At 40.3% G+C, this 25,726-nt stretch overlaps 1 protein-coding gene across 6 annotated transcripts in view; it reads left to right on the top strand.

Moving 5' to 3' along the window:
* COG7 (component of oligomeric golgi complex 7) overlaps positions 1-25,726 on the top strand; it is a 119,621-nt gene that overhangs the window by 51,706 nt on the left and 42,189 nt on the right. For all 6 annotated transcript variants that reach the window (XM_004453792.4, XM_023587492.2, XM_023587493.2 and 3 more), the window contains 6 exons: positions 3,655-3,782; positions 5,208-5,362; positions 12,020-12,136; positions 14,187-14,252; positions 21,594-21,780; positions 23,808-23,948. In XM_004453792.4, the coding sequence (XP_004453849.1) occupies positions 3,655-3,782; positions 5,208-5,362; positions 12,020-12,136; positions 14,187-14,252; positions 21,594-21,780; positions 23,808-23,948 (794 nt within the window). The remainder of the gene's footprint in view (positions 1-3,654; positions 3,783-5,207; positions 5,363-12,019; positions 12,137-14,186; positions 14,253-21,593; positions 21,781-23,807; positions 23,949-25,726) is intronic.

The raw sequence follows: 25,726 nt of genomic DNA on the forward strand, positions 1-25,726 counted from the left end.
CTGATTGTTCTTTAAAGTTTAAGAATTGGAAATACTGAGATAGGAAAAACTTGGAGATTTTTGCCATATCTTGCCCTTTAAAAAGTTTCTACCTGTTTCTTTATCAGTAACGTATGAGGGTGTCATTTTCCCTTGCCCTCACCAGCCTTAGGCTCTCTCTTTTCTTCCTGTCTTCCCCAGGTTTTTAGATAATTAGTGAGATATTATTTAAGTTTTCATTTCTCTGATTAGTAGCAAGTTTAAAAATTATATTGTAAAAGTTACATTTCTTCTCTTTTAAAATGCCTGTTCTGTTGCCTATTTTTCTGTTTGGGGGTTTATCTGTTTCTGACTACAAGGACAACTTATTTAAAATAATAATTTATATGTATTTCAATCATTTTATGAAAAACAAGAGTGCATATTATAAAAATTCATGACATAGAAAAACATAACGTAAAATGAGAGTCTCTTTTAATCCCACTTACTAGAAATAGCCACTCTTAATAATTTGGTATGTATTCCCAAAAGATTCTTCTATAGTAAGGACTTTTTCCCACTGTTTATCAAACATGTTGCAGATAGATTTTCTAGATTCATATTATACCTTTAAAATTTTCTGTTATTTTAATAGTTAACACATATACCTAGTACAATTCAAAAGATATAAAAGATTATTCAATGAAAAGTAAATTTTAAAAATAATTACAATTTTATAATTAACTTTATAATTAATAAACAATACGTAGTCATGCTTTCATAGAAAAATCCAGAAAACACAAGAAAGGAAAAAAATCACCCTCTACCTAACAACATTTTGGATTATACACATGTCCAGATTTTGTATATGTATGTGTTTGTGCCTTCTTAATATGCTTTTAATAGAATATTTTATAATCATTATCACACCCAGGGAACTTAATGTTGAGTCAGTGTTATCATCTAATATGTAGTCCATATTCAAAATTTCCCAGTTTTCTATGAATGTCTTATATAGCTGCTTTCTCACCTCCCTGTCCCATCAAGATCCAATCAATTTATATACACTGCATCAGGTTGTCATGCCTTTTTAATCTCTTTTACTCTAAAACAATCCTCTCATCTTTCTTTTGTCTTATGTAACACTGATTTTTTTTAAGAATTCAGACTAGTTTTCTTAAAGAATGTCCCACATTCTGGAATTGTCTGATTGTTTCCTTGTGATTAGATGTAGATGAAACATTTGGAGACTACTACGGTGATGGTGATGTGTATTTCCTATTGCATCACATCAGGAGACTCATAATATCCAATTATTAATGATGGTTTAGATTAATCACTTGGTTAATGTGGTATCTGCCAGATCTCTCCATTGTAAAGTTACCTTTTCCTCTTTGTAGGAGATACTCTGAGCCCAAGGAATATACTATTCCCTAAGAAACATGTACCCAATGATTTTAGCACCCATTGATAATCCTTGCCAGAATAAATTATTACAATGTTGGTTATGAAAATGATTTTTCTAATTCTGTCATTCTTTCTCCATTTATTTGCTGGCATTCTTTTGTAAAGAAGAGATTTTCCTTTTTCTTTCACTATAAACTCATGGATTCTTTTTTTTAAAAATTATCTATTATTGTCATTATTCATTTTGATGTTCAAATATTTCAAATTCAGTCAGTGTATTTTTTTTTTTTTTAACATGTCCCTTGCTTTCTGGCACAAAATGTTCCAGAAATACCTTGTACTTTCTCTGCCGCAGACCTGGAATCAGCCATTTTTCCAAGGAGCCCTGGTTTCTTCTAGTTTGGAATGGTATTTAGAAATCGAGATCCAGGCACCATGGGTGCTCATTGTTGATAAGATGTCATTACTTCTAGGTCCTTTTGATGGACAGAGCTAGGAAATACATATTTAAAAAGTTACCAGTTAATACTGATACTTCCAAATGAAATCCAGCACCACAAAATGTTTATCTCTTGTCATTCCCAGTTGTGCCTCCCTTTTCCTACAGTGAGAATCTTGGTTCCCAACAGTATGCATGTGTTTCTTTTATGTATGCACATGCCTTTTTTTTTTTTTTTTTAATATATGACTGCATTATGGGTTGGTCAAAATGCATTTAACTAATTTATTCAACTACAGATGGGCTAGTATTAGGGTGTTGGGTGCTGAGGATACAAGGCTGAGCAAAACCAGACACAGTCTCTGCTGTTATATAACATATATTCCTGTGGGAGATAATAAAATAATCATACTAATGAATGTGTAATTACAAAGTGAGATACATACTTTGAAGAAAAGCAGAATTATGCTAAGAGTATATAAACAAAGAAAGATGTTCAAGACTGGCAGGCTTGAGCTGAATGAGTACTGAAGGCAGAGGAGTAGTTAACTCAATGAAGAGGGATAAGGAGGAATAAGATCCTTCCTCACAGAATGATCAGCATGTGACTGGTGAGCATTGGTGCTTTTGAGTAATTGGAGAAGGCTGGAGGCCAGGGGAAGAGTGAAGGAAGGGTGAGGCTAGAGAGGTAATAAATAGCTGGTGTTTAATTAGTACTTACACATGCTAGATGTATATTATTTTACCTAATCCTCACAAAAGCCTTATAAAATTGATGGCATTATTATCCTCATTTTATAGCTGAGGAAACTGAGACATAAAAAAGGTAGTCGTTTGTATACAATCACAGCACCAGGAAGAGGTAGAACTTCCATAGAAGAGTCTTCACTCTTAACTTCCATCTTCTTTCACCTCCTGAGTTAAGGCCAGGCAGGGCCTTGTAGGCTGTGGAAAAGATTTTGAGCTTCAACTTAAGAAAAGTGGAAATCATTGGAAAGTTATAAGTAGGGCAGTTACGTGATCAGATTTCTTTTTGGGGGATATTTTTCTGGCTTCAGTGTGGAGGACATATTACAGGGAGCAGAAGCAGGTCAAGAGAACAGTAAGCAGGCTGTTGCACGTACCTATGCCCTTTTGAGGGGTTTGAGACTCCCAAACTCTCTGATACTGAGCAACATTTCCACGGACATCCTTGGATGTACACTGCATCTCTGCATATTAATTTCTTTGGATAACTCTTAAAAATTGAATTACCATGTCATGGAATATACACATTTAAAATTTTGATACAAGCAGATTTTAAAGAAATGCCTAGTGTACAGAGTATCTTATTCCCATAAAATCTTAGGAAATCTTGAGATGAAAAAATCTTCTTCCTGTGGAGCCTTTGGGAAATCTGCCAGTTTTCCTTAATCTGATCTTGATGAGAGTTAGCAGTTGAAGGCATGTTCAGTATCATGGGTTGTGGGACTAAGGGAACTGGTGTGCCTAATAGTATGCTAGGCAAACAATGCACAAAGCCCAAATTGACTAAAATACTTACTGAAGTTATTTTTGAAGAAATTTCCATGAAAGATAGAAACAGAATAACAAAATGCAGTCACCATAGGTAAAAAGTTCCTTCCCGTGCCGCTGACGACAACAGAAGCGGACAAAGAAACAAGACGCAGCAAATAGACACCAAGAACAGACAACCAGGGGAGGGGGGGAAATTAAATAAATAAATAAATCTTTAAAAAAAAAAAAAAATAGGTAAAAAGTTCCTGTGGAGTACTAGACACCTCTCGTTTTCTAGCAATTATTTTTAGATTGTTTGTTCATTATTGTTTTTAATTTCTGGTTCTCTAAAGATGAGCATAACCTGGTGAAAGTCATGGAACTGGTGGATGCTGTATATGGTCCATACAAACCTTACCAACAGAAATATGGCGACATGGAAGAGAATAACCTGCTCATCCAGATCAGTGCAGTACCTTTGGTAAAGTCATAAGACTGCCAGTGGCATTTAAGAAGCATTTTCTGTTTGCCAGACTCTAGGCCAAGTCTCGCAAAGTGCTGGGAGTGGGGTGTACTGGAGAAGGCGGGAGGTGGGATCAACTGCAAAATGTGGACTCTTATGTGCCTTCATGGGCTTTTGCAATTCAAATGTAAGATGAAACCATAGAAATGCTACCAAGTTTCTATTTAAAATCCACAATAAAGGTCCGGCAAAATGAGAAGCTTAAATCTTTGGGGGATAAGTTGATTATCTTCCCTGGTTTATCTCATTTTTTATTAAAGTGGTCTTTTGTTGTTTAAGGAAGATATGGATACAGAAGCTTAGGGTTCAAGTACAATTCTGTAGGGCTATGATCACTGTGTGGACACTGGGGGTAGGGGGCACGTTGGGGAGAATAGAAATCATTTCAATTTAAAATACTATTTTGTTTCAGAGTTAATTTAAGGTTCTCTAGTAGGAGGTGAGTTGATATTTAAGAATTGATCTTACAGTTGTTAAAATCTGCTGTCTCTTGCCATTTTCCCCTTCCCTAGGGATGTACCTATAAAGTCTCTTCTGCTTCAGTTACATTCCTGCCTCTAAGGAAGCATTTTCCTTTCAGTGCATTATTTTGTAGTGTCTGATATGAACACATTGAATCCTAGTTCAAGAGCAAAAGGGAGAGGGAAGTGGATGTGGCTCAACTAATAGAGCTTCCACTTACCATATAGAGGGTCCAGGGTTCAATTCCCAGGGCCTCCTGACCTATGTGGTAAGCTGGCCCATGCAGGAGCATGCAAGGAGTGCCATGCCATGCAGGGGTGCCCCCATGTAGGGGTACCCCATGCGCAAGAAGTGTTCTCCGCAAGGAGAGCTGCCCCGTGTGAAAAAAGTGCAGCCCGCCCAGGAATGGCACTGCACACATGGAGAGCTGACACAGCAAGATGACGCAAACAAAAAAGAGATGCAGTTTCTCAGTGCCGCCTGATAATGCAAGCAGATGCAGAATGCAGAAGAACCACACAATGAATGGACAGAGAGCAGACAGCGGGGGGGGGGGGGGGGGGGGACAGGGAGAGAAATAAATAAAATAAATCTTAAAAAAAAAAAAAAGAGCAAAAGGGAGAGATGCCAGCTTAATAATTGCAGAAAAAAGAGGAAAGAAATGAAAAATAAAAGGATTAGCTAGACATTTGATCAAGCTTTTCTGCCAGGGGTTAATTTCTGTGATCTCACTGACAACTTAAGACTGTCCTCCCCTTGTGTCAGACTCTTTCAGAGTTTGCGACTTTATGTGTTGTGATATTCTTATTTAGTGATTTTGTTACAGATGGGGAGGTTGGGAGGCCTCCCCACTTCTTAATGTTTCTGTTCATGTGTTTTCGAGTCTGATGTGGCTTTCGTTTGTCTATGTTTGTTGAGCAGGAGCATGGGGAAGTAATTGACTGTGTGCAAGAGCTGAGCCACTCTGTGAACAAGCTCTTTGGACTGGCATCTGCAGCTGTTGACAGATGCATCAGATTCACGAATGGCCTGGGGACCTGCGGCCTGCTGGCAGCTCTGAAGTCCCTCTTTGCCAAGTAAGGCTCAGGGAGCGGGGACAGGGGAGTTCCCAATTAAAAAGGCATGTGTTCTGTGTTTCTGCTATGAACCCTGGAGAAATGCTGGTCTCTGAGCCCCAGAGGGCATTCTCAAGGGCATTTAAACTGCAGCATTGTTTTTATTGGTGAAACATTTGAAGAAACCTAAATGCCCATCCATTGGGCAATGGTTAAATAAGATTAGAATATGGTATTTTCTTACAAGGGAATCCTGTGCATGAGTTAAGGTATTAATTAGACCTATACATATCAACATGAATAGATCTTGAAAACATACTGAATTAAAAATGCAAATTGCAGAACAATATGTAGAAAGTAATACGTTATGCAAAAAGAACATACAAAACGTAAGGTATATTTTCTACTACAAAGGGCCAGAGAGTAAATATTTCAGGCTTTGTGAGTTTACCAGTTCTCTGTCACAACTCTTCAACTCTGGTAATATAGCGCAAAAGCAGCCATAAACAATACATAAACAAATGGGTGCAGCTATGGTCCAGTAAAATTTTATTTACCAGAAAAAACCAAACACCAAAACAGGAGTGCCAACCCCTGTTCTAGATCTTTTTTTTTTTTAAGGAGATACCAGGGATTGAACCATGCACCTTGTACATGCAAAGCAGGCGCTCAATCACTGAGCGATATCTGCTCCTTTCTAGATCCTTTTTTAATACTTTAAAATGCATTATCTCTCCCTACAGAATAGGGTAGACAAGCTACAGCTGACAAGCCAAATCTGGCCTGCCACCTGTTTTTGTAAATAAAGTTTTATTAGAACATAGCCACACTCATTTCATTTACCTATTGTCTGATTCCTTTTGCACTAGGAAGGCAGAGTGGAGTAGTAACAGAGACCTTAATGGCTCACATAGCTAAAAAATATTTACTAACTAGTCCTTTAACAGAAAGAGTTTGCCAGACCCTAATGTGGAAGGTTAGGCAACACACTCAAGATTGGTTATCTTTGAGAAAATGAAGAAGGGGCCAAGGTTTGGGGATGGTGGTAGTCTTGGGGATTTAATTTTGTTTGTTATTTCCTAACATTTTAAAAAGGAACACCAATTCATATGTTTCTTGTGTAATTAAAAATTTTAAAATATGAAAGGAAATAAACATGCTAAGTGAAAGAAGCTAGTCATAGAAGATCATATATTTCATAATTTCATTTATATGAAATGTCCGGAATAAGCACATATATAGAGGCAGAATACAGATTAGTGTTTGCCTAGGGTTGGGATGGTAGGCGTTAAGGGAAAATGGGGGTTGACTGCTAAAGGGTATGGGGTTTCTTTTTGTGTTGCTGAAATGTTCTAAAATTATGATGATGATTGCACAACTCTATGAATATGCTATAAAACATTGAATTGTCCACTTTAAGTGCGAAAATTGCAGGGTATATGAATTATATTGCAATAAAGCTATTACTAAAATAAAATAAAGAAAAGCTAAAATTATATTTAGCCAGAAAAAAAAAAAGAAAGCAATCAGTGTAAAGTGAATTCTCTGACTTGTGTTGTTGAGGTGTAAGGGCCCTCAGGAAATTATATGTGCCAGCCTCAGATTATAGACAAATAAATTTTTATGCTCTTCAAGACATCTTTACTTGGTAACTTGTTCTGGAATGAAGTAGCCCTGAGTATTGAGAAATTCCTTTTATTGAAAAGAATGCTGTTCTGCTGTAGGAAGTTTAGGGAGCTCTTGTCATTCCAGAAGTATTGAGCCTGCTGCTGTGGGCTCTTAGGGTCTGTAGGCCCTTGGACCCAGTGCTCTCAGTCACAGTGGGGCAGCAAGAGCCTCCTAGGGGACAGAAAGTAAGGGCTTCTGGAGACTTGTACCCTTCTCACAACTGGAGGTATAACTAGGTGGGCTCAGATGTTTTCCCACAGAAAGAGAAGAAGCATCAGCAGGCTTTTTAAATGGAAGGAAGGTTTTTTTTTTTTTTTGTGATTTGAAGTTTCATTAATTAAAATAATGTTTTTAGAAATTTTAAAAATATAAAAAGATATGCAAAAAGCAAGTCTACTTCCCTGCCTTCTCACCTGTAGTCCCAATTCCTTAGAAGTAACCAGTTTTGAACAGTTCTGCTTTTAGTCTTCTAATGCTTCCCTCCAAACTTGAAAGAAGATTTTTTTTGAGGTACTGAGGCCAGAGATTGAACCCAGGACCTCATATGTGGGAAGCTGGTGCTTACCACTAAGCTACTTTGGCTCCCCAAGAAGATGTTTTGATTATTAACTTAAAATATTGTTTCTTGAGTTTCTATTATAAAAGGTGAGGAACTGAGCTTACTTATGGTTCCAGCTCTTGTTAGTTCTATTTTTTGGTTAGTTTGTTTTACTTTAAAAAATAATACATTTGCATATTTAAATGTGGGATGGTAGAGTAGGAAGCCCCAGGAATCAGTCCCTCTACCAGAACAATGATTAAGCAAGCAGGAATCTGAATCAATGATTTCAAAACTCTGTGGAGTCCAGTAGAACGCTGTTTAGCATCCAGGGAAAAATGGGAGGAAGAAGCTGGTAAATTATAGTAAATATCAGTAAATTGATCTTTGTATAGCAGTTATTGACACCTATCCCCCGTGCTTGTAGCAGGCCGCATGAGGGTCCGGCCCCTGGAGTAGCTTGCTTGTGCCAGAAAGGGACATAAACATCCTCTTCTTATGATCTCGGGTAGACTGGGGCCAATTGCTGATCATAGCTTTTGATTAATGACTTTGAGTTGCTGGGGCCCTAGCTTCAAAGGTGGCCTTTTTTCCTACCTACTCTGGACAAAGGTGGTGGAAGAGACTTAAAGACAGTATGCTTCCTTAGAGCTGTGGAAAACAGTTGAAAGGCTGCATTTGCTGGGCATGCCAAGAAAGCACAGCTTTGGGGAGCTGTGGAAGAAGCTCCTGGAGCCCTTCCTGCTCTTCCCTCACTACCTCACAAAGGCAGTTTGGAGGCCAGGTGCTTGCTCCCTTTGTGAATCCCTGGCCTGGTTCCTGTTGGGAAAGACTGACTTGGGAAACTCCTCTCCAGTGGGTCCTCTCCCAGAATTTACCCTCCGGGCAAAAGCAGCTTAACAAAACTAAAGCAGTATATGAAACAGTTGAGGTGGATTACCTAGGGCAAAGGCTTACCAGATTTAAATCTGGCAGTGGAAAGCCCAATAGAGGGTGTCTCTTGGAAAGTAGAGGGAGAACTCAAACTTCTAAAATAAGCAGGGGAACTCCTCAGCCACTAGAAAGCCAATGCAAGGAAAAGACGAAGGCCCAGAACAGACAAGGAGGACCCTTTGTTTGCATTCACCTTGGGCAGACCTTCCTCATAGGAGAGCTGATGTTCAAGGAACTCTCTGGTTATAAGCTTAAGAAACAGTAACCTCAGGGAATAAATACCAAAGTTAACATTTTAAAATATTAAAATGTACAGTGTGCAGCAAAAGATTATAAGACAAACAGGAAATGATGACACATCTGAAGGAAAAGGATAAAAATCCAGAAAAAATGAAGAAGACCAGACTGAGGACATATTGGACAAAGACTTAAAATGATCTTCAGTATATTCAAGGAGATGGAGGAAAATACAGAAAAGAACTAAAGTATTACAAGAAAACAATGAATGAACGATACGAGAATCTCAATAAAGAGATAGGAGTTTTAAAAAGGAACCAAACAGAGCTACTGGCTTGGAGACCACACTAAATGAAATGAAAAATTCCCAGAAGGGTTTCAACAGCAGATAGGAGCATGCAGAAGGAAGAATCTGTGAACTTGAAGACAGGACAATTGAAATGAGTCAAGTTGAGGAACAGAAAGAATAAAGAATTATAAAAAGTGAAAATAGCCTAAGCGACCTCTGGGATACCATCAAGCAACCTCTGGGACACCATACACATTATGGGAGTCCCAGAAGGAGTAGACAGAAAGGGGCAGAAGGAATATTCACAGAAATAATGACAGAAAACTTCCCAAACATAGCAAAAGACGTGAATATGCACATCAGAAAAACCCAGAGAACACCAAACAGGATTTAGTTTGAAGAAAAATATGCCCATTGCATCCTAAACTGTTGCATGCAGAGGACAAGAAGAGTCCTGAAAACTGCAAGAGAACATTTATTCCCAATTGTGGATATCTCTGTGAAAAAAATTGTACTCAGTACTTTTCATAAACCATATATTTGATGGATTGTCCATATATAATTACCTTGGCATACTGTTATGGCAAAGAATATAGATATGACATTTCTGATAAAATTCCATCCAAACATCATGGTGTACCAAATTTATGAAAATTAAGAAATAAGATCAGTGCAAAAAAAAAAAAATTCAAACTCTACCAAAGGATATATGGCAAAAGCAAATTGCCTTCTCTAGCAGGAAAGAGTTTGAAGTTACAAAAACAGCTGATGCTGATAAAATTAAGGAAATTAGGGTGAAGCTAACTTGAACAGGGTTCAAACAAGACTCAGTTCAATTGTGAGAAAGTGTTAGGGGAAGGGCCTTAAGGAAGGCAGGGTAGGGAGGATGGAGCATGCAGGGAAGATAGGAGTAAGTTGGCCTAACTTGAACTCAGGTGGAATTGTAGACTACAGCAGCTAATGAAGTCCTTAAAGAAATAGGGGCTTTCAATCTACAGTAGGACATAGGTTTCAGAGTTGGACCAACCCCGGGCTCAGATCCTGGTACTGACATTTCCTGGTGGGAACCTTGGTCAGGCTAGTGCTTCTGTTTTTAGTAGCCTGGTGATAATATCTCTTCTCCACAGTGGTTGTGAATCCTTAACAAAAACATGTAATTAAAGCCCCTAACACAGTGACTCATATAGTTGACACTTGGACATGTTATTGTGTGAGAGAATTGGAGGGTTCTGAGACAAAACTGATGCAATAAACCTACCCTTCTTATGAAATTTCACTTAGAATTCTGGATGGAGGATGATGAAATATAAAAAGCATTTGCATAGTTCCTGTGGGTCAGCAGAACTCCTCCTCTCCAAAAGATCCATGGCCTGCTCACCATCTTGGGGAGCTCTACCATAAGAGCCTTTGCCGTACACAGGGACTGTTTGGTGGTATATACTTCAACATATTTGTCATGGTTGCAAGGTGGTAACACAGTGGTTTAATGCCTACGAGCTACAGCTAATGTACTGTTAGATGCCTGGGCATTCCCATGTTGATTTGTCTTGAGCCCCACCCCACTCTGTCTACCCCCATCCCCAAGGACTAGGTCTCCAAGAAAGTTGCTCCTCTTTCTTGTGAAGGAAAGATGCTGTCAGTGGAATTTGGTTTTTGGCTTTCAGCTTTAAAACCTTCAGTACTCTATCCAGGGACAGCAGGGCCTCTAGTTAGCAGAGTGGTCTGCAGCAGTTTCTTTCACTTGGTTCTTTGCATGGCCTGAATTCTCTCCACTGCACAAACTTATGGTTCAGGGCTGTGCCTTAGAGCTTCATGTTCCACTTTCCTCACTTGGAGCTTAGAGTTTGGGAGGGCAGAGAGGGAGGACCCTTGTGGTGCCCACAGATGTCTCTAGGTTTTTAGGTAGCCTCTTGGCTTCCAGGGAACACGGCTTCCCCCTAATAGCCACCCCCCCACACATCCTAACAGGAAACACACTTATTTGTTCATGTCCTAAGGACTCTCCAGCCTTAAAAAACTTGACTACCCCACCTCAGCGATACTTTTATACTTTTAGAGACCTTTGTGTGTATTCATTTACTTAATTTTAGCATCACAACTCTGAGGCAATATAGAAGGCATCATTAATTCCATTTCAAAGATGAGGGAACGGAGATCCAAAGATATCTAGGAACTTGCCCAAACTGCAGTGCAAGTCTTTCATTTGTTCAGGAACTATTTCTGGATGTCTGCCTTATGCCCAGCCCCTTGGAAATTCCTGGAGATATAATTATGAACTCCACAAGCATTGTCTCTGTACTCACAGAGCTTATAGTTCAGTAGCAGCAGTAAACATTAAACAGTACATTAAATAAGCTTAGTTGTATTTGGTGCTGTGTGTGGAAAAGTTGTGTTTGGTACTGTGAAGGAAAAGTACATGGTATACAGTGTGAACAGTGTGAGCAAAGAACACGGTCTGTGTGAGGGAGGAGGGTCTTCTGGTTTTGAATCCAGTTTCAGGCTGCTGTGCCATTCACGGTAGGTCCTTACCACCATGGAGCTCCACTATTTATCTCAATTCAGGGGATTAGAATGGGGCAAAAGTACCCTGCATATCAGTGAACTGCTTTAAAGCATCCCAGGTAATAGTGGGATAGTATGGTGGGACCCTGTTTTTAAAAGCAGTACTTCAAATCAGCTTCCAAAGAAATGCATATGATAGGACACAGGAATAATTCACCAGCATCATCTGTCAGCTTGTGGTCATCAGAGTCAACTTAGTGGCTATCCCTTCCACTTCATCTTGAGCATCTCTCTTAGAGCTGCTCTGCCAGGTGAGAAAGACCATCTTGCCCAGTTTAAGAAGGTCCTTTTGGGATTAAAGGTTTACAAGTTGTTTCACCTCTTGGTAAGAGCACCCAGAGATGCTCTCAAGTTCATTAGCAGCTTGTTCAAAGTTATGTATATAATTCCAGGTATCTTTAGATATGAGGAGTTTAACAATATCCCTGTCATTTTTTTCCTTCCCCCATAGGTATGTGTCTGATTTCACCAATGCTCTCCAGTCAATACGAAAGAAGTGCAAGCTGGATGATATTCCTTCCAGCTTCCTTTTTCAAGAAGATTGGACGGCTTTTCAGAATTCAGTCAGGTAGGTAGAGTAGGGGTTGTAATTTCGGCATATGCCTAGTGTAGTAAAGCGTAAGTGTGTATAATGTACTGTGTAAAAATGACACATGTAGATGAGGACTTCACATTTTCTCTCACTACCTCCCCATTTTTTAAAGCTAATATTCTGTACTCTAAAAATGAGCCAGTAAACCAAAAATCCAACCAACCAAACAAAATACCAAAAAGACTCCTCTGATTCTTAAAATATTTTCTGAAGAGTTTGATGACCTCCTCTTCTTTGTCAATACTTTATATTTAGTTTGAAGTCCCCCTACCCCCCCTTAGCCTATAGGCTTTACAGACCTAAAATAACTTAAATCTTACATTTTAGAAAACAGAGCTGATTGGATCTTGTTTTGGGATCTGAGAGCTATAGTACTAGATGGTAAGGCAAGGTTATATGGCCTGCAAAGGACCAAGTAAGAGTTCAGGGAAAGGCACTGAGATGACCTCCCCAACTGGTTATGGACAGCTGGGTTTGGTGTAGCCTGTGTGACCCCGGTGCCAATAGGCAGGCACACTGTTGCGCCAAGTCCTAAAGTCTGGTGGGTGCGTCATCAGCAGTGACCTGAGAAGGTTTGGGCCTTGATAACTCTAGCCATTGATTGAAAATTACAGGCCTCTGGCTGAGTCTGACCTGCAGCATGTTTTGTTTGGTCACAGCATTTTTAAAAATTTTGAATTCAGTGTCACCGCTTAAAACCCAGATTTAACATAAAAATCCAGACTTCTCACTTCACCTAAAACTTAGGTAGCTCTGGCAACGCTGGGCACACTTTCTTGCCCAGCCACAATCATCAATGCTGAGGAGCTGAGGTCCCCATTTGACTGGCATGTGTTCTCTGTTCTCTCTTGTATTGGGGTTCTCCCCACTACCAAGTGGTCTAACAACTGTGCCATCAGGCTGAGATAAAAAAAATTTAGAAATTTGTTTTCCTGGGCACTTCAGTCATTTTTTTGGTGTATTTATATATTCTAAATAGAGCAGCTGCTGTTGCCTGGCCCACTTCACCTACTTGGATTTCCTGCCTGAACCTGGCCTAGGTGACAAGTGCAGGGCACTGTGACACATCTAGGTTTCCATGTAGCAGCCCACACCAGAGATGATCCAGACCCTCCAAAGGCTGTCTGTAAGTGGAGCAAATCCAGGGCTTTCCAGGACCATTTTAGATCATTTCCTCATGAGTTATGTTTGAGACTTTTTAAAAAATGAAATTCAGTGTTCTAGTTGCTAACTGTATCCCTTATCATCTGTGGTGGCTTGGTATAGAGGAAAATATTACACACCAGGTTGTTCCATTTGCCCCCAAGGCCATGGAGGTAGGTTTCTTATAAACCTTTCTTATGATGGAATGCGTAGATACCCTGGTGATGATAGGTACTTTGGAGAAAGTTAAAAGTTAACCAGAATGAAGATATTTTTAATCCCAGGATTTGTCCTGACATTATGAGTTTGGTGTTGAAGGACTCAGTGCCTAGAGTTTGAGACCTGGCATAAAATTACTTGAAAATTAAAGGATTATTAAATACAGATATGATGATCATTTAGGCTTATCTCTGAAAAACAGATGGGTTGATCTTCATCTTCTTTTCATGTACAGAAGCAGTTACTTCTAGTATCAAAACAGTTTCCTCTTCTGTGCCTTGCAAATAGCAGGCATTTAAAAATATTAAACCGTAAATTTTGATTTTTAAATTTTTGATACAAAGTATCTCAAGGACAAAGCCCAAAAGTACCTCTGTGCTTTGAAAATGCACAATTCCTTGCACTTGCATTGCAGAGAATTAGGATTTATACCAGAGCGACCTCTGAAGTGGAGGATATTGGAAGGTACTAGTGTTTACCTTTTACATTAATTGCTAATTAATGAGACATTTCAGGTAGGCCATCAAATGGTTAATTGCTTTCCCAGAACCCAGTACCAGCAAAAGGATCAAATAGTTAGAATTTCTGTGAATGAGACAATGTTTGTCCTGTAAATGTCAGCATTCCAGATACTTCAGCTTGAAGTGCTTTTTGTTTTGTTTAGGATAATATCCACCTGTGGAGAGCTCTTGCGGCAGTGTGGGGACTTCGAGCAGCAGCTAGCAAACAGGTAGGAGAATGCTGTCTGTCCCTGACCTTCTTGGCTGGGGAGGAACTTGGTACAGTACATATTACAGCAAAGATAGCATATAGTCAGGTCTAAAAGGCACAGGGTTCGAGGACTGTCTGTACCTAGATACACGTTGTCATGACTGTCATCATTAAACCTTTATTGAGGACTGCAAAGGGCAGGGCTCTGCCTTACTTGTCCATGTTTAGACATAATTTTGGTTAGACAGAATTCAGCCTAAATGAGGAAACAGTACATGTTGTCTCCAGATTATGAATGGGCTGGGTTCCAACTGCTTGTTTGTAAGTCAATTGTTAGGACTTAAATTTCTCCATAGAAACAGTGTTCTAAGTCATGGTTAAGTCCCCACAGAATCTTGGGGTTGACCCAGCCAGCCTGCTTTCTGGCGTCTGGAGCAGAATTCTGGGCTGCCAAAGGCAGGGTGTGTCAGAGGGGGCTTTTGGGGGCAAGATAGTGAGCTGTGTAGCGAGCTGATGCAGCAATATGACACAAGAAGAGACACGAAGAGGAAACACAATGAAAGACACAACAAAGCAGGGAACGGAGGTGGCTCAAGCAATTGAGTGCCTCTGTACTACATGGGAGGTTCCAGGTTCCATTCCCAGTGCCTCCTAAAGAGAGGAAGAGCAGACACAGAGCACACAACATGTGATCACAGAGAGCAGACAGTGAGTGCAAACAATGAGGGGGCAGGGGAATAAATAAATAAAATAAATCTTAAAAAAAAAAAAGACTTTTGGGGTCTGCCTTGTGAAAGGCTGTTCTACCCTCTTTCTCTATTCTGATTTTAGCCAGGGTCTCTTTTGCCAAGGCATTTACAGTGCCTTGAGATGGCTCCATTTGGCTTGTTTTTCCCCACAAAGGGCTCTGGGTTTCCGAACTTCTTTCTTTCTTTTGGCTAAATGTCTCATTCCCTTGGTACAAATATTTTCTCTCTTCTTTAGGGGCCGGGGACAGAAATCTCTTTCACAGAGTTGTGTTAGGGACTAATGTGTGTAGAATACCCATACAATACCCCACCACCAACACACTACATTATTGTGGAACATTTGTCACAAATTATGAGATAATATCATCAGACTATTATTATTAACTATGGTCTGTAGTGTACATTTGGTATATTTTTTCCATACTCCCCCAGTTCTTTACACAGTACATCTGTGGCGTTGATGTAAGGATATTACAGTATTGCTGTCTGTAGGTTACATTAATTGTCTTTTCCCATGCTTCTCTACATTCTTACCACCTTGCAATAGTAATGTATATTTGTTCTAGTTCATAGAAGGACATTCTTGTATTTGTACTATTAACCACAATTCTCATCCATCTCTGGGTTCACTATGTTGTTCAGTCACTAGATTATTCTCTAGCTTTCTTTCAGTTGACATTTACATCCCTAGACCACCCTTTTCAGGCACAATCACATTTATAAACCATCTGTGTTAGTTCTACGGGAGCTTTCTTAAGAGATGATGTCATCCTGGGAGCACCAAGCCTGGCAAGGGAAAAGAGCCACAATCACCATCTGTGTTCCCATCAGGGAGGCCATGCAGCTTGTATGTGACCTGCGCCAGTAAAGCTTATCTTATCTCCTGTAAGCTTATCTCCTCACCAATCTCCCTGCAGGACCCAGACTCCTACCAAGGAACTCTTTCCTGGGTTGACTAGAGACAGTAGCTCTGAAACTCTGAACTGTGCCTCAAGGGCAAGAATGGTTGCCTACTCGGCCCTTAAGATCCCTTCCTTGCAGAAGGGGGTCATTTTAGGTTATATAGGGGCTGAGTAAAGCAGGGCTGAGTTAGGTGTCATCTGAAGGATTTCTTTGAGATACCAGGCAACTCGGGTGGGGTAAAGGGAGATTGGTATGTCTCTTTTGTTTTTGTGTTTTTTTTAGATTTATTTAATCCCCCCCCTCCCCCGGTTGTCTGTTCTCTGTGTCTGTTTGCTGCGTCTTGTTTCTTTGTCCGCTTCTGTTGTCGTCAGCGTCAGCAGCACTGGAAGTGTGGGCGGCGCCATTCCTGGGCAGGCTGCACTTTCTTTCGCGCTGGGCGGCTCTCCTCGCGGGTGAACTCCTTGCGCGTGGGGCTCCCCTACGCGGGGGACACCCCTGCGTGATGCGGCACTCCTTGCGTGCACTGCGCACAGGTCAAGGAGGCCCGGGGTTTGAACCGCGGACCTCCCATGTGGTAGACAGACGCCCTAACCACTGGGCCAAGTCTGTGTCCCCGGTATGTCTCTTTTGTATCTCTGTATAATGGTAGTATTTTCACAAGGGCAAGGTTGTTTTTATTTTTTTTAATTAATTTTTATGAGGGAAGTTGTAGGTTTATAGGTAAATCATGCAGAAAATACAGAGTTTCCATATACTCACCCCTATTATTAACATTTTGCTATGGTGTGGTACCTTTGTTACAACTGATCAAAGACTATTATTAAAATTGTGATTTAACTATAACACATGGTGTACATTAGGGATCACTTGTGGTATAGTCCTATGGTTGGTTTCTTTTTAAAATTTTTGTTCTAGTAATAGATAGATAGATACCATCTCACATTTTCCTTTTTGATCACATTCAGATACATAATTCAGTGGTCTTATATTTACAATATTGTGCTACCATCACCTATTATCCTTCACCAAAACTTTTCTATTACCCCTTAAGCATTACCAATTAAGCATTAACTCCCCATTCCCTGCCTCCACCCCAGCCCTGTTAGCTTGAATTCTAGTTTATGACTTTCTGAATTTGCTTATTCTAATTATTTCATATCAGTGAGATCATACAACATTTGTCTGTTTGTGTCCGGCTTATTTCACTTAACATGCTGTCTTCATGTTGTCTCATGTGTCAGAACTTCACTCCTTTTTATGGCTGAATAATATTCCATTGTATGTATATGCCACAATTTGTTTATCCATCTCTTGTTGATGGACACTTGGGTTGTTTCCATCTTTTGGTAATTGTAAATAATGCCGGTATGAACATTGGTATGGAAATTTCTGTTCAAGTTCCTGCTTTCAGTTCTTTTGGGGGTATACCTAGCAGTGGGATTGCCAGGTCATGTGGTAATTCTATGTTTAACTTTCTGAGGAACTGCCAACATTTTTTTTCCACATCGTCTGCACTATTTTATATTCCCAACAACGAGTGAGTATCCTGTTTCCAGGATAAAGTTTTAATGGGAAGTTTTGGATATCTGATATACATATATTATTTACATACTTCCATGGCTGAAGAGTGGATAATGACTTTTCTATGAAGAGGAAATGAATTGTGGAGCTAGATGGAATTAGAATATTAATTACTTCCTCCTCTGTGTATATTTACTGCACTCTCCTGGCATAGTAATTAGCATATTTGCACTGTAATTTCTCTGCTCACATGTTGGACTCCCTTCATTAATCTCTGAGCTTCTTGAGGTCTGGAACTGTAGTTAATCCTCTCATATCCCCAAGACCTATCTTAGAGCCCATTGCAATGATGAGATAATGTTTCTTTGATGAATTTAGAAATGAAGTGTTCATTTCAGTAAGGTTTAGTTCACAATACTAGTAAATATATATACGAAGAAATCAGGTGGTAATGATTAGATGATCTTATGTTGTCTGAAGAGTTGGCTATGAAAAAGATGCCATTAGTTCCTTGGGGTTGGGGTTGCATTTATTCTGAAATTTCAAACTCTGATCTTTAGTATTTCAGACATTTCTACATGTCTGTTTCTCTTCAACTTGGATGGCAGCCTGATGCTGGGAGGTCAGTTTCCCTAGTTGACTGAGATGGAAACACACAAGGCAATCACCTTGCAAAGAAGAATAGACTGCCCAGGGGCCAAGACCAAAGCTCAGCCTCCAGTTACCAAACCCAGGGCCACTGTCCCTCAGCACAAAGCTGTTGAGCACTTGCCTTATGCCAGGCATTGCACGAGGTGCTGAGAATTCCAACAGGAAGAACGTGGGTTATGTCTTCACCATCCAGTGGGAAAGAAATGAAGCAACATGTGATAAATGCTGTAATCATGGTGAGAGACTGTTGGGGGACAGAGGACTGGGTGCCTCATGGGAGGCATTATGACAGACTTTGCAGAGGTAGAGTGCCCAGACCAGTGCTTGAAGAAGTAGGCTTTTCACAGTTGCACAGAGTAGGGGACAGCCTTTCAGATAGACTGAGTGCTGTGAGCAAGGCATGTGAGTAGACAAAGCAGGGTGAATGGAGTGGGTGGTGGTGGGCAGTTTGCCATGTGTAGAAGGAATGTATGTAAGGGTCTGAAGGTTCCAACAATGGAGGGCCTTAAGTGCCATGCCTAGGTATTTTTAGTTTTATCCTGGGGGTACTTGAGGTATCTTCAGGAAAAAGACAAAATCAGATTTGTGTTTTGGAAAGGTCCCTGTGTTAACCCTTTGGAGGAAAGATTGAGTGGAGCTTAAAAGGACTAGAGGAAGGGAAACCAGTTGGAAGACTGCTAGGAGTCCTGATAAGGAATGATGAAGGCTTGAAGGAGGGCCGTAGCAGTGACAGGCCACAGTTAGGCAGACAGAAGACCCAACCAAAACTCCCTGTAGGCTTAGGCAACAGGAAAATTGGTAGAGGCAGGTAGCTGCCTGTGTTGGCAGTGGTTTCTGAGGATTGCATTGTCCCCCTGCACTTTTTTGCAAGTAGAGGCATTCCTCAAAGGTACTGGACATGTTCTTTTTTTGTTTGTTTTTTGTTTTGTTTTGGGACATACTCTTGAAAAAGTGAGTACAATCTAAAAACTGCTATGTCTAAAGCAATTACCGGTCGGAAGCATAGGAAGTGCTTCCTGGAGCTCTGACAAGGTCATGAATCATGTGATGGCGGCTTGTAGAGGATCCTGTCTTTGAAGCTATTCCTGAAGTGACAGCTGGGAAAAACTGGACAGCCCTGGGAACCGAAGTCCAGGGCATGGAGATTGAGTGTGCAGAAGAAAGGGGTTCATCATGGCGGATGACCTAAAACGATTCCTGTATAAAAAATTACCGAGTGTTGAAGGGCTCCATGCTCTTGTGTGTCAGATAGAGATGGAGCACCAGTTATTGAAGTGGCAAATGATAATGCACCAGACCATGCTTTAAGACTTGGTTTCTTACCTACTTTTGCCCTTGCAACAGACCAAGGGAGCAAACTTGGACTTTCAAAAAGCGAAAAGTATTATCTGTTACTATAAAACCTACCAGGTGGTTCAATTTAATCGTTTTCCTTTGGTGGTGAGTTTCATAGCCAGCAGCAGTGCCAACACGGGACTGATTGTCAGCTTAGAAAAGGAACTTGCTCCATTGTTTGAAGAATTGAGACAAGTTGCGGAAGTTTCTTAATCTGGCAATGGATTCAATATGTATCTTATCTTCATTATGCCAGACACATTATCAATCCAGCAATCTTTAGACCACAATAATACTTATATCCATGTGCACAAGAAAGGGCCCCTTTCCCACCTTATACTAAGAAAGAGCCTCTAGATATAATTTCTGGGCAGATTGTTTCATTTCCTTGTTTAGGGTCTTGTCTTATTTAGTGAGATCTGAGGACACTACAAAAATGGTTCTATGTCAGCTCCCATGGAGTTAGTTCAGTCACCAAGTATGCTTAAGATTCTCTTCAGTAGATGAGAATCAAAATGATATGTTCGTCCACTTAAGCTGTTAAGTGGTCCCTGGTGTATAATTCTCCCAGAACTTCAGAATGAAGCAGACCCTTTTTATTGTGAATAATAATGAGGACATATTTTTCTCCACATTAAGTTTTATTTCTTTGCATTGAATGTGAGGAAGATAAAATGACTTAGCAAAGGTAATAAAGTCAGTATAATCACTAACTTTCCTATGTATATATTATTTCTTAGTACAGACAAATATTACTAATTTTTTTATTCTCAGAGGGTGCTGCTCTTTATCTAAAATGCAAATTATAGCTAATGGGTTTTCCCCCACTCTACTATCTATAACCAATCAGTTTTAATAATTGTGTTTTCTTCATAAAATTTAAATGCAATTTGTTATTGAACTCTTGTTTCCAATTTTGGTATGTATGTAAACATAAATACAGCCATTTTTTTTTTCATACATGAGTATAAATAAAATAGTATTTTTAAGAATAAAAAGAAATAAAGCAATTACCAATTGTTGATAAGCAATTGTGGTGAAGGAGGGGTCAGGAAATTGGTCATATTTGAATAGAGTACTATCTTTTCATGGATATATATGTTCATATAGTTAGGTGCATATTTAAATGTGCAGAATGAATGGTAAAGTTGGGCTAAGGAAAAATAGAGTGGGAGATCTTTTTTGGAGATAGAGCTTAAACTTCCCCAGCAGTACACCAAGGTTGATTACCGTATAGAACCTCCTCCTCTAAGGCTTTTTTCTCTCTCAGAGAAGTAGGAAAGTACCACTTTTGTAATAGATCTTTTTGTAGCACCAAAACCACAAAAGTAAACCTCATAGTACTGATGAACACAAATAACACACAGACCCAGTGAATGTGACTGTTAGGTCCTGTGGGTAGAAAGGTGTGCGGTGAACTGCTTTCATCCTCCTCTAGGGGACTCCGTGAGTGCAGTGCTGGTGGCTCACCACGTCAATTGACTATTCCAGATAAAGGTCTACATAGAAAGTGCACAGTATTTATTTCAAACTGTAGCCACTGGAGAGCTGCCTTGGGCTGTATGTCCATATTTAGAAGATGGATATTCTGATGGAATAAGTGTTAAATAGGAAACAAAATCATTTGGGACTTAGTGTACCTGAGATTCATCTCACTCCCAAATAATGAATGACATCTTCATTTCTTTATAAAATGGAGCTCATTATTCAAACTGCGTCATGAGGATATTCTGGGATTTAGTAAAGTGCAATCTGATTTCTCTTATTTTTTTTTTAAAGATTTATTTATTTATTTAATTTCCCCCCTCCCCTGGTTGTCTGTTTTCTGTGTCTTTTTGCTGCGTCTTGTTTCTTTGTCTGCTTCTGTTGTCGTCAGCGGCACGGGAAGTGTGGGCGGCGCCATTCCTGGGCAGGCTGCACTTTCTTTCATGCTGGGCGGCTCTCCTTGCGGGTGCACTCCTTGTGCGTGGGGCTCCCCTATGCAGGGGACACCCCTGCTTGGCAGGGCACTCCTTGCGCGCATCAGCACTGTGCATGGGCCAGCTGCACACGGGTCAAGGAGGCCCGGGGTTTGAACCGTGGACCTCCCATGCGGTAGGCGGATGCCCTAACCACTGGGCCAAGTCCGTTTCCCTGAATTCTCTTCTAAGAGAATTCCATGCAAGTATTTGGGGGCGTAATGGTCATCATTTTCTTTACAGGATTTTGTCCACAGCAGGGAAGTATCTCTCTGACACCTACAGCCCTCGGAGCCTTGCTGGTTTTCAGGATAGCATCCTGACAGACAAGAAGAGCACTGCCAAGAACCCATGGCAAGAATATAATCACCTTCAAAAAGATAACCCTGCTGAATATGCCAGTTTGATGGAAATACTTTATACCCTCAAGGTATGAGACCACACGGATAGCATTCTTGCAAATGAAAGCTTTTGCCTTGTCATGCACCCTTTCCCTAATCCAGGATTTCTGGCTATCTGGGTGGGCCCTGGGCTTTATCTCTGTCATAACTATGTTAGGGTTTTAAGCAGCTAATATACCAAATTGAGTTAAGTTAATTGAGATATAAACATAGGAGGTGAATAGATGGAGCATTATTACTGATAAAAGCTAAGTTCATATGTTAGTCAAGGTTCTTTGGGGAAACAACCAATAGGAGGGACAAATATGTGTATATATTATGTAAATATTATGCGATTTGTTATAGGAATTGGATTACATGACTGTGGGTTTGGGCAAGTCCAATTTTCATAGGGCAGCCTGCAAGCTGGGAACTCCAGTGAAGATTTTCCATGAATTCTCTAGAAGCTGATTAGCTGAAGTAGAGATAGGAATTCTTCCTTTTGACTGCTGAATTGTTCACTTCTTTTAAAGCCTTCAATTGATTGACAAGACATTTCTCATTGTTAAAGAGAGATGTTGATCAGTCTCCTCAGTTGATGGTAGATGAAATCAGCCATAGATGTAATCAACTTACTATTGATTTAAGTCCAGGAAATATCCTCCCAGTAACAATCAGACCAGTGTTTGCTTGACCAAATAACTGGATACCATAACCTGGCCAAGTTGACACATGAACTTAACCATCACAGTTGGAGAACATGGCTTTAGATCTGAGGCCAGATGGGCTTGCTATACTTCACTCTGGAGTTTAACTTGTCAATAGGACAGGCAGACTTTGACAACCCCTGGCAGGGACAGTCCCCTCTTACTGATTGGTAGAGGGGGGACCAGAATGTGCATTGCCTGCACACAAGCAGAACCTGGAAAAGAGACCCCCAACTCAGCAGAAAGAAGTCACTCCTTTTCCCTGGGAGAGGGGTGAGGGAAGGGTGGAGAGAGGCCAGGAGCACAACTCTAGTGCAAGTTCCACTGCATGGATACATGAGGATTTGGGAATAAGTGCTCCCTCCTAGCCGTTTCTCTGAACTCTTAGTTTGTCTACTATAAAGCTGTCCTTGACTATGAACTTTGGACACTTTGGGGTCTAGGGATAGGAGAACCTCCTAGCAAATGGAATGGCCACAACTGCTCTGGGTTTATGAGGGCCACGAGCATCCTTTCCAGAACCATCCCCTACCTCCCTGGTCTGGTTTGACCCTCACTCTGCCTGAGTAGACTACTATTTCTGTGGCACACAGTGCAGGCTGACAGGCTCAGGCTCAGGCTGAACTGCACATTGTGCCTCTGTACACATCTGAAGCTTCAGCATTGCCTTTGCAGGGGCCTTTCCATCTCTCCACACCTGAACTCAAGACAAACACACTTCTTAAAGCAGTTCTTTAAGTCTTTTCATTCATGCTTCTGTGATTAGGTTAAAGCAACTCTCTTTATCTTTATTGCTAATCTGATTTATGCCTGTTTGTTGTAATCGGTTCATTTAGACTAGCAAAACTAAGGTTACCTTTTCCATCTCTGTATTTTCTCAGGCTGTTTGGAATTCCTTGGGGCTCAACATGTTGTACATAACTCTGGCTTCGAGTCAAGTGTAACTGACCTGATCTCCCTGGGAATCTGAGCTCTGTAGACCACTCTTTTTTATACTCGAATTTTCTGATCTTTTCCCTTCCTCTTCCATCTCTGAGGGACAGACAGTCCCAGGTTGTTTGTAGTAATTTTTCCTAAACCGCCAAATCATGAGCTCATGTTAGCCTAAATGCATCAAAATCATCTGGGAAAGTGAATATAAAAATACAGACTCCTGGGCTCCCACCCTAGTGGATTCTGATTCAGTAGTTCTGGTGTGGACCCTGTGAAGCTGTATTGTAGTAAGTCTCCCAGGAGATTTGGGAATATAGCCAAGTTTGAGAACTCCCCTCACTGTTTTTCTCTCAGTGATTTTTCAGAATGTTAAAGTAGCTTATACCTTGTTTGGGTTTAGGGTCTAATAAACTGACTTTTGCGTTTTCTTCCTTCAGGAGAAAGGGTCAAGTAATCACAACCTCCTTTCTGCATCTCGCATAGCCCTGACTCGGCTTAACCAGCAGGCCCACCAGTTGGCGTTTGATTCCGTTTTCCTGCGCATCAAACAGCAGCTGCTACTTATTTCCAAGATGGATGTGAGTTTCCTGCTAATTGCAGTGGTTCACCCCAAGGTTCAGCCACCTTTTCAAGCTTATTTGAGCACAGGATTCAATCCCATAGCTTTAGGGGGAACGTTTTGACTGTCCTAGGCTCGAAGTCCCATCTTTTCCCTTTCTACACATTGCTCAGCGTGAGTTTTTGTTTTTTTATTTTAAATCTTAATTGTAGTTACTCTGATACTTTATTCACAGACTGTTTCTTGGGATGATTAATATTGCTGGACTGACTTTTCCCTCTTTGAAGCAGCCTAGCTGTGTCTCCTCAGGGAGTGATAAGGGAGAGTGGCTCGGGTAGGTCAGAAGAGCTCATTGTCTTCTGAGATTGAATTTATTTTCCTGATGCACACATTTCTAGAGAGTTGGTTCTGGAACTTTACTCAGGAGTGTTCTTAGTAGATCTTGTGATTTTGAGGTTGACTTCGAAGGAATTCTGCTACATTCTTTCATTGAAACCTTTTCTGTTTGGTTCTTTTTGGAGTTGTCTCATCTTCTTCACCTTACACCCCTTCCTTTCTCTTTTCTGCTTGTCCTGATTCTTTTTCAAGGCGTTGCCCTTCAGCTTTCTCATACTCCAGATCTCATTACCTTCCTGTTGGATTACTGGGACAGACCCCTAGTTAATCTTTCTCATTGACTCCTGTCTCTTCCTCTGAAGTCCACTGTGATTCAACTTTTTTTGAAGACAGTCTTTTGAGAAATATCTAATTACAGGCCTTTAATAACCAAGAGATCTTTGAGGGGCCAGGAGAAGGGAGGCAGTAAGAACATGTATAAGTCATTATAAGTTATTTGCTTTATTATGCTCTCTTGAAAGGATACTAGGCTCGGGGTCAAGGGCCAGTCACTCATTCACTATATGACCTCAGTCAAGTTTCATTCCCTCTCTGGACCTCGGAATCAACATTCATAAAATGACATGTTGAACTACATGAATTTTTTTTCCTTTCAGTGGATTCACTTTCTTATTTACCTGAATGTATTTAAACAGGAAAGTATATATTACTATTAAATTAAGTGGAGAACTAGCATTGTGTGCCATAAAGTAGAAGGCAACCATAGTAAAAAATTTACTGACAACAAAACAGACAGGATGGCCTTTTGAAGGCTCTCAGCTGAGGCCTGCTCTCTTAGCCAGTAAGTGGATGAACATGAGGCAGAGAGGTATTAGGTTATTAGATGACTTTATGAGTAGTCGGGATCTTGAGAGAGTTGAAGGGGAAGTAATATTCTTAATCCATTATCCTTTGCTTGTTGGTACTGTCTTCTCTGCTAACTTGTTGAACCTCACACACTGGAAGAACTTCCTGGAGACATATTGGGACAGCGGCTTGAACTGGCCTTGGTGTGACATATGATGATTTCAGATGCTGCAGATAAGCAGTGATAACAGGGAGTAAGAGCATTATTCCCATTTCATAGATGCTGCTTGGTACCTCCTAAGCTGCACTTTAATTGCAGTAAAATATATATAACAAAAGTAATTTTAACCATCTTAAGTGGACAATTCTTTCACCTTAAGTATATTGACAGTACTTTCACCACTATCTATTTCTAGACTATTTTCACCAACCCAAAGCAAAACTAATACTCTTGAAGCAATAATTCCCCATGCCCCTTCCATCCTTGGTAACCATTATTTTACTTTCTGCCTCTATGAATTTGCTTATTTTAAGTATTCCTGTATTAGTCAGGGTTCTCTAAGGAAATAGAACTGATAGGAGAGATCTGTAAATAGTATGAGATTTTATAAAATT

This window comes from Dasypus novemcinctus, chromosome 23 (assembly GCF_030445035.2).
Source record: "Dasypus novemcinctus isolate mDasNov1 chromosome 23, mDasNov1.1.hap2, whole genome shotgun sequence".
Classification (NCBI taxonomy): domain Eukaryota; kingdom Metazoa; phylum Chordata; class Mammalia; order Cingulata; family Dasypodidae; genus Dasypus; species Dasypus novemcinctus.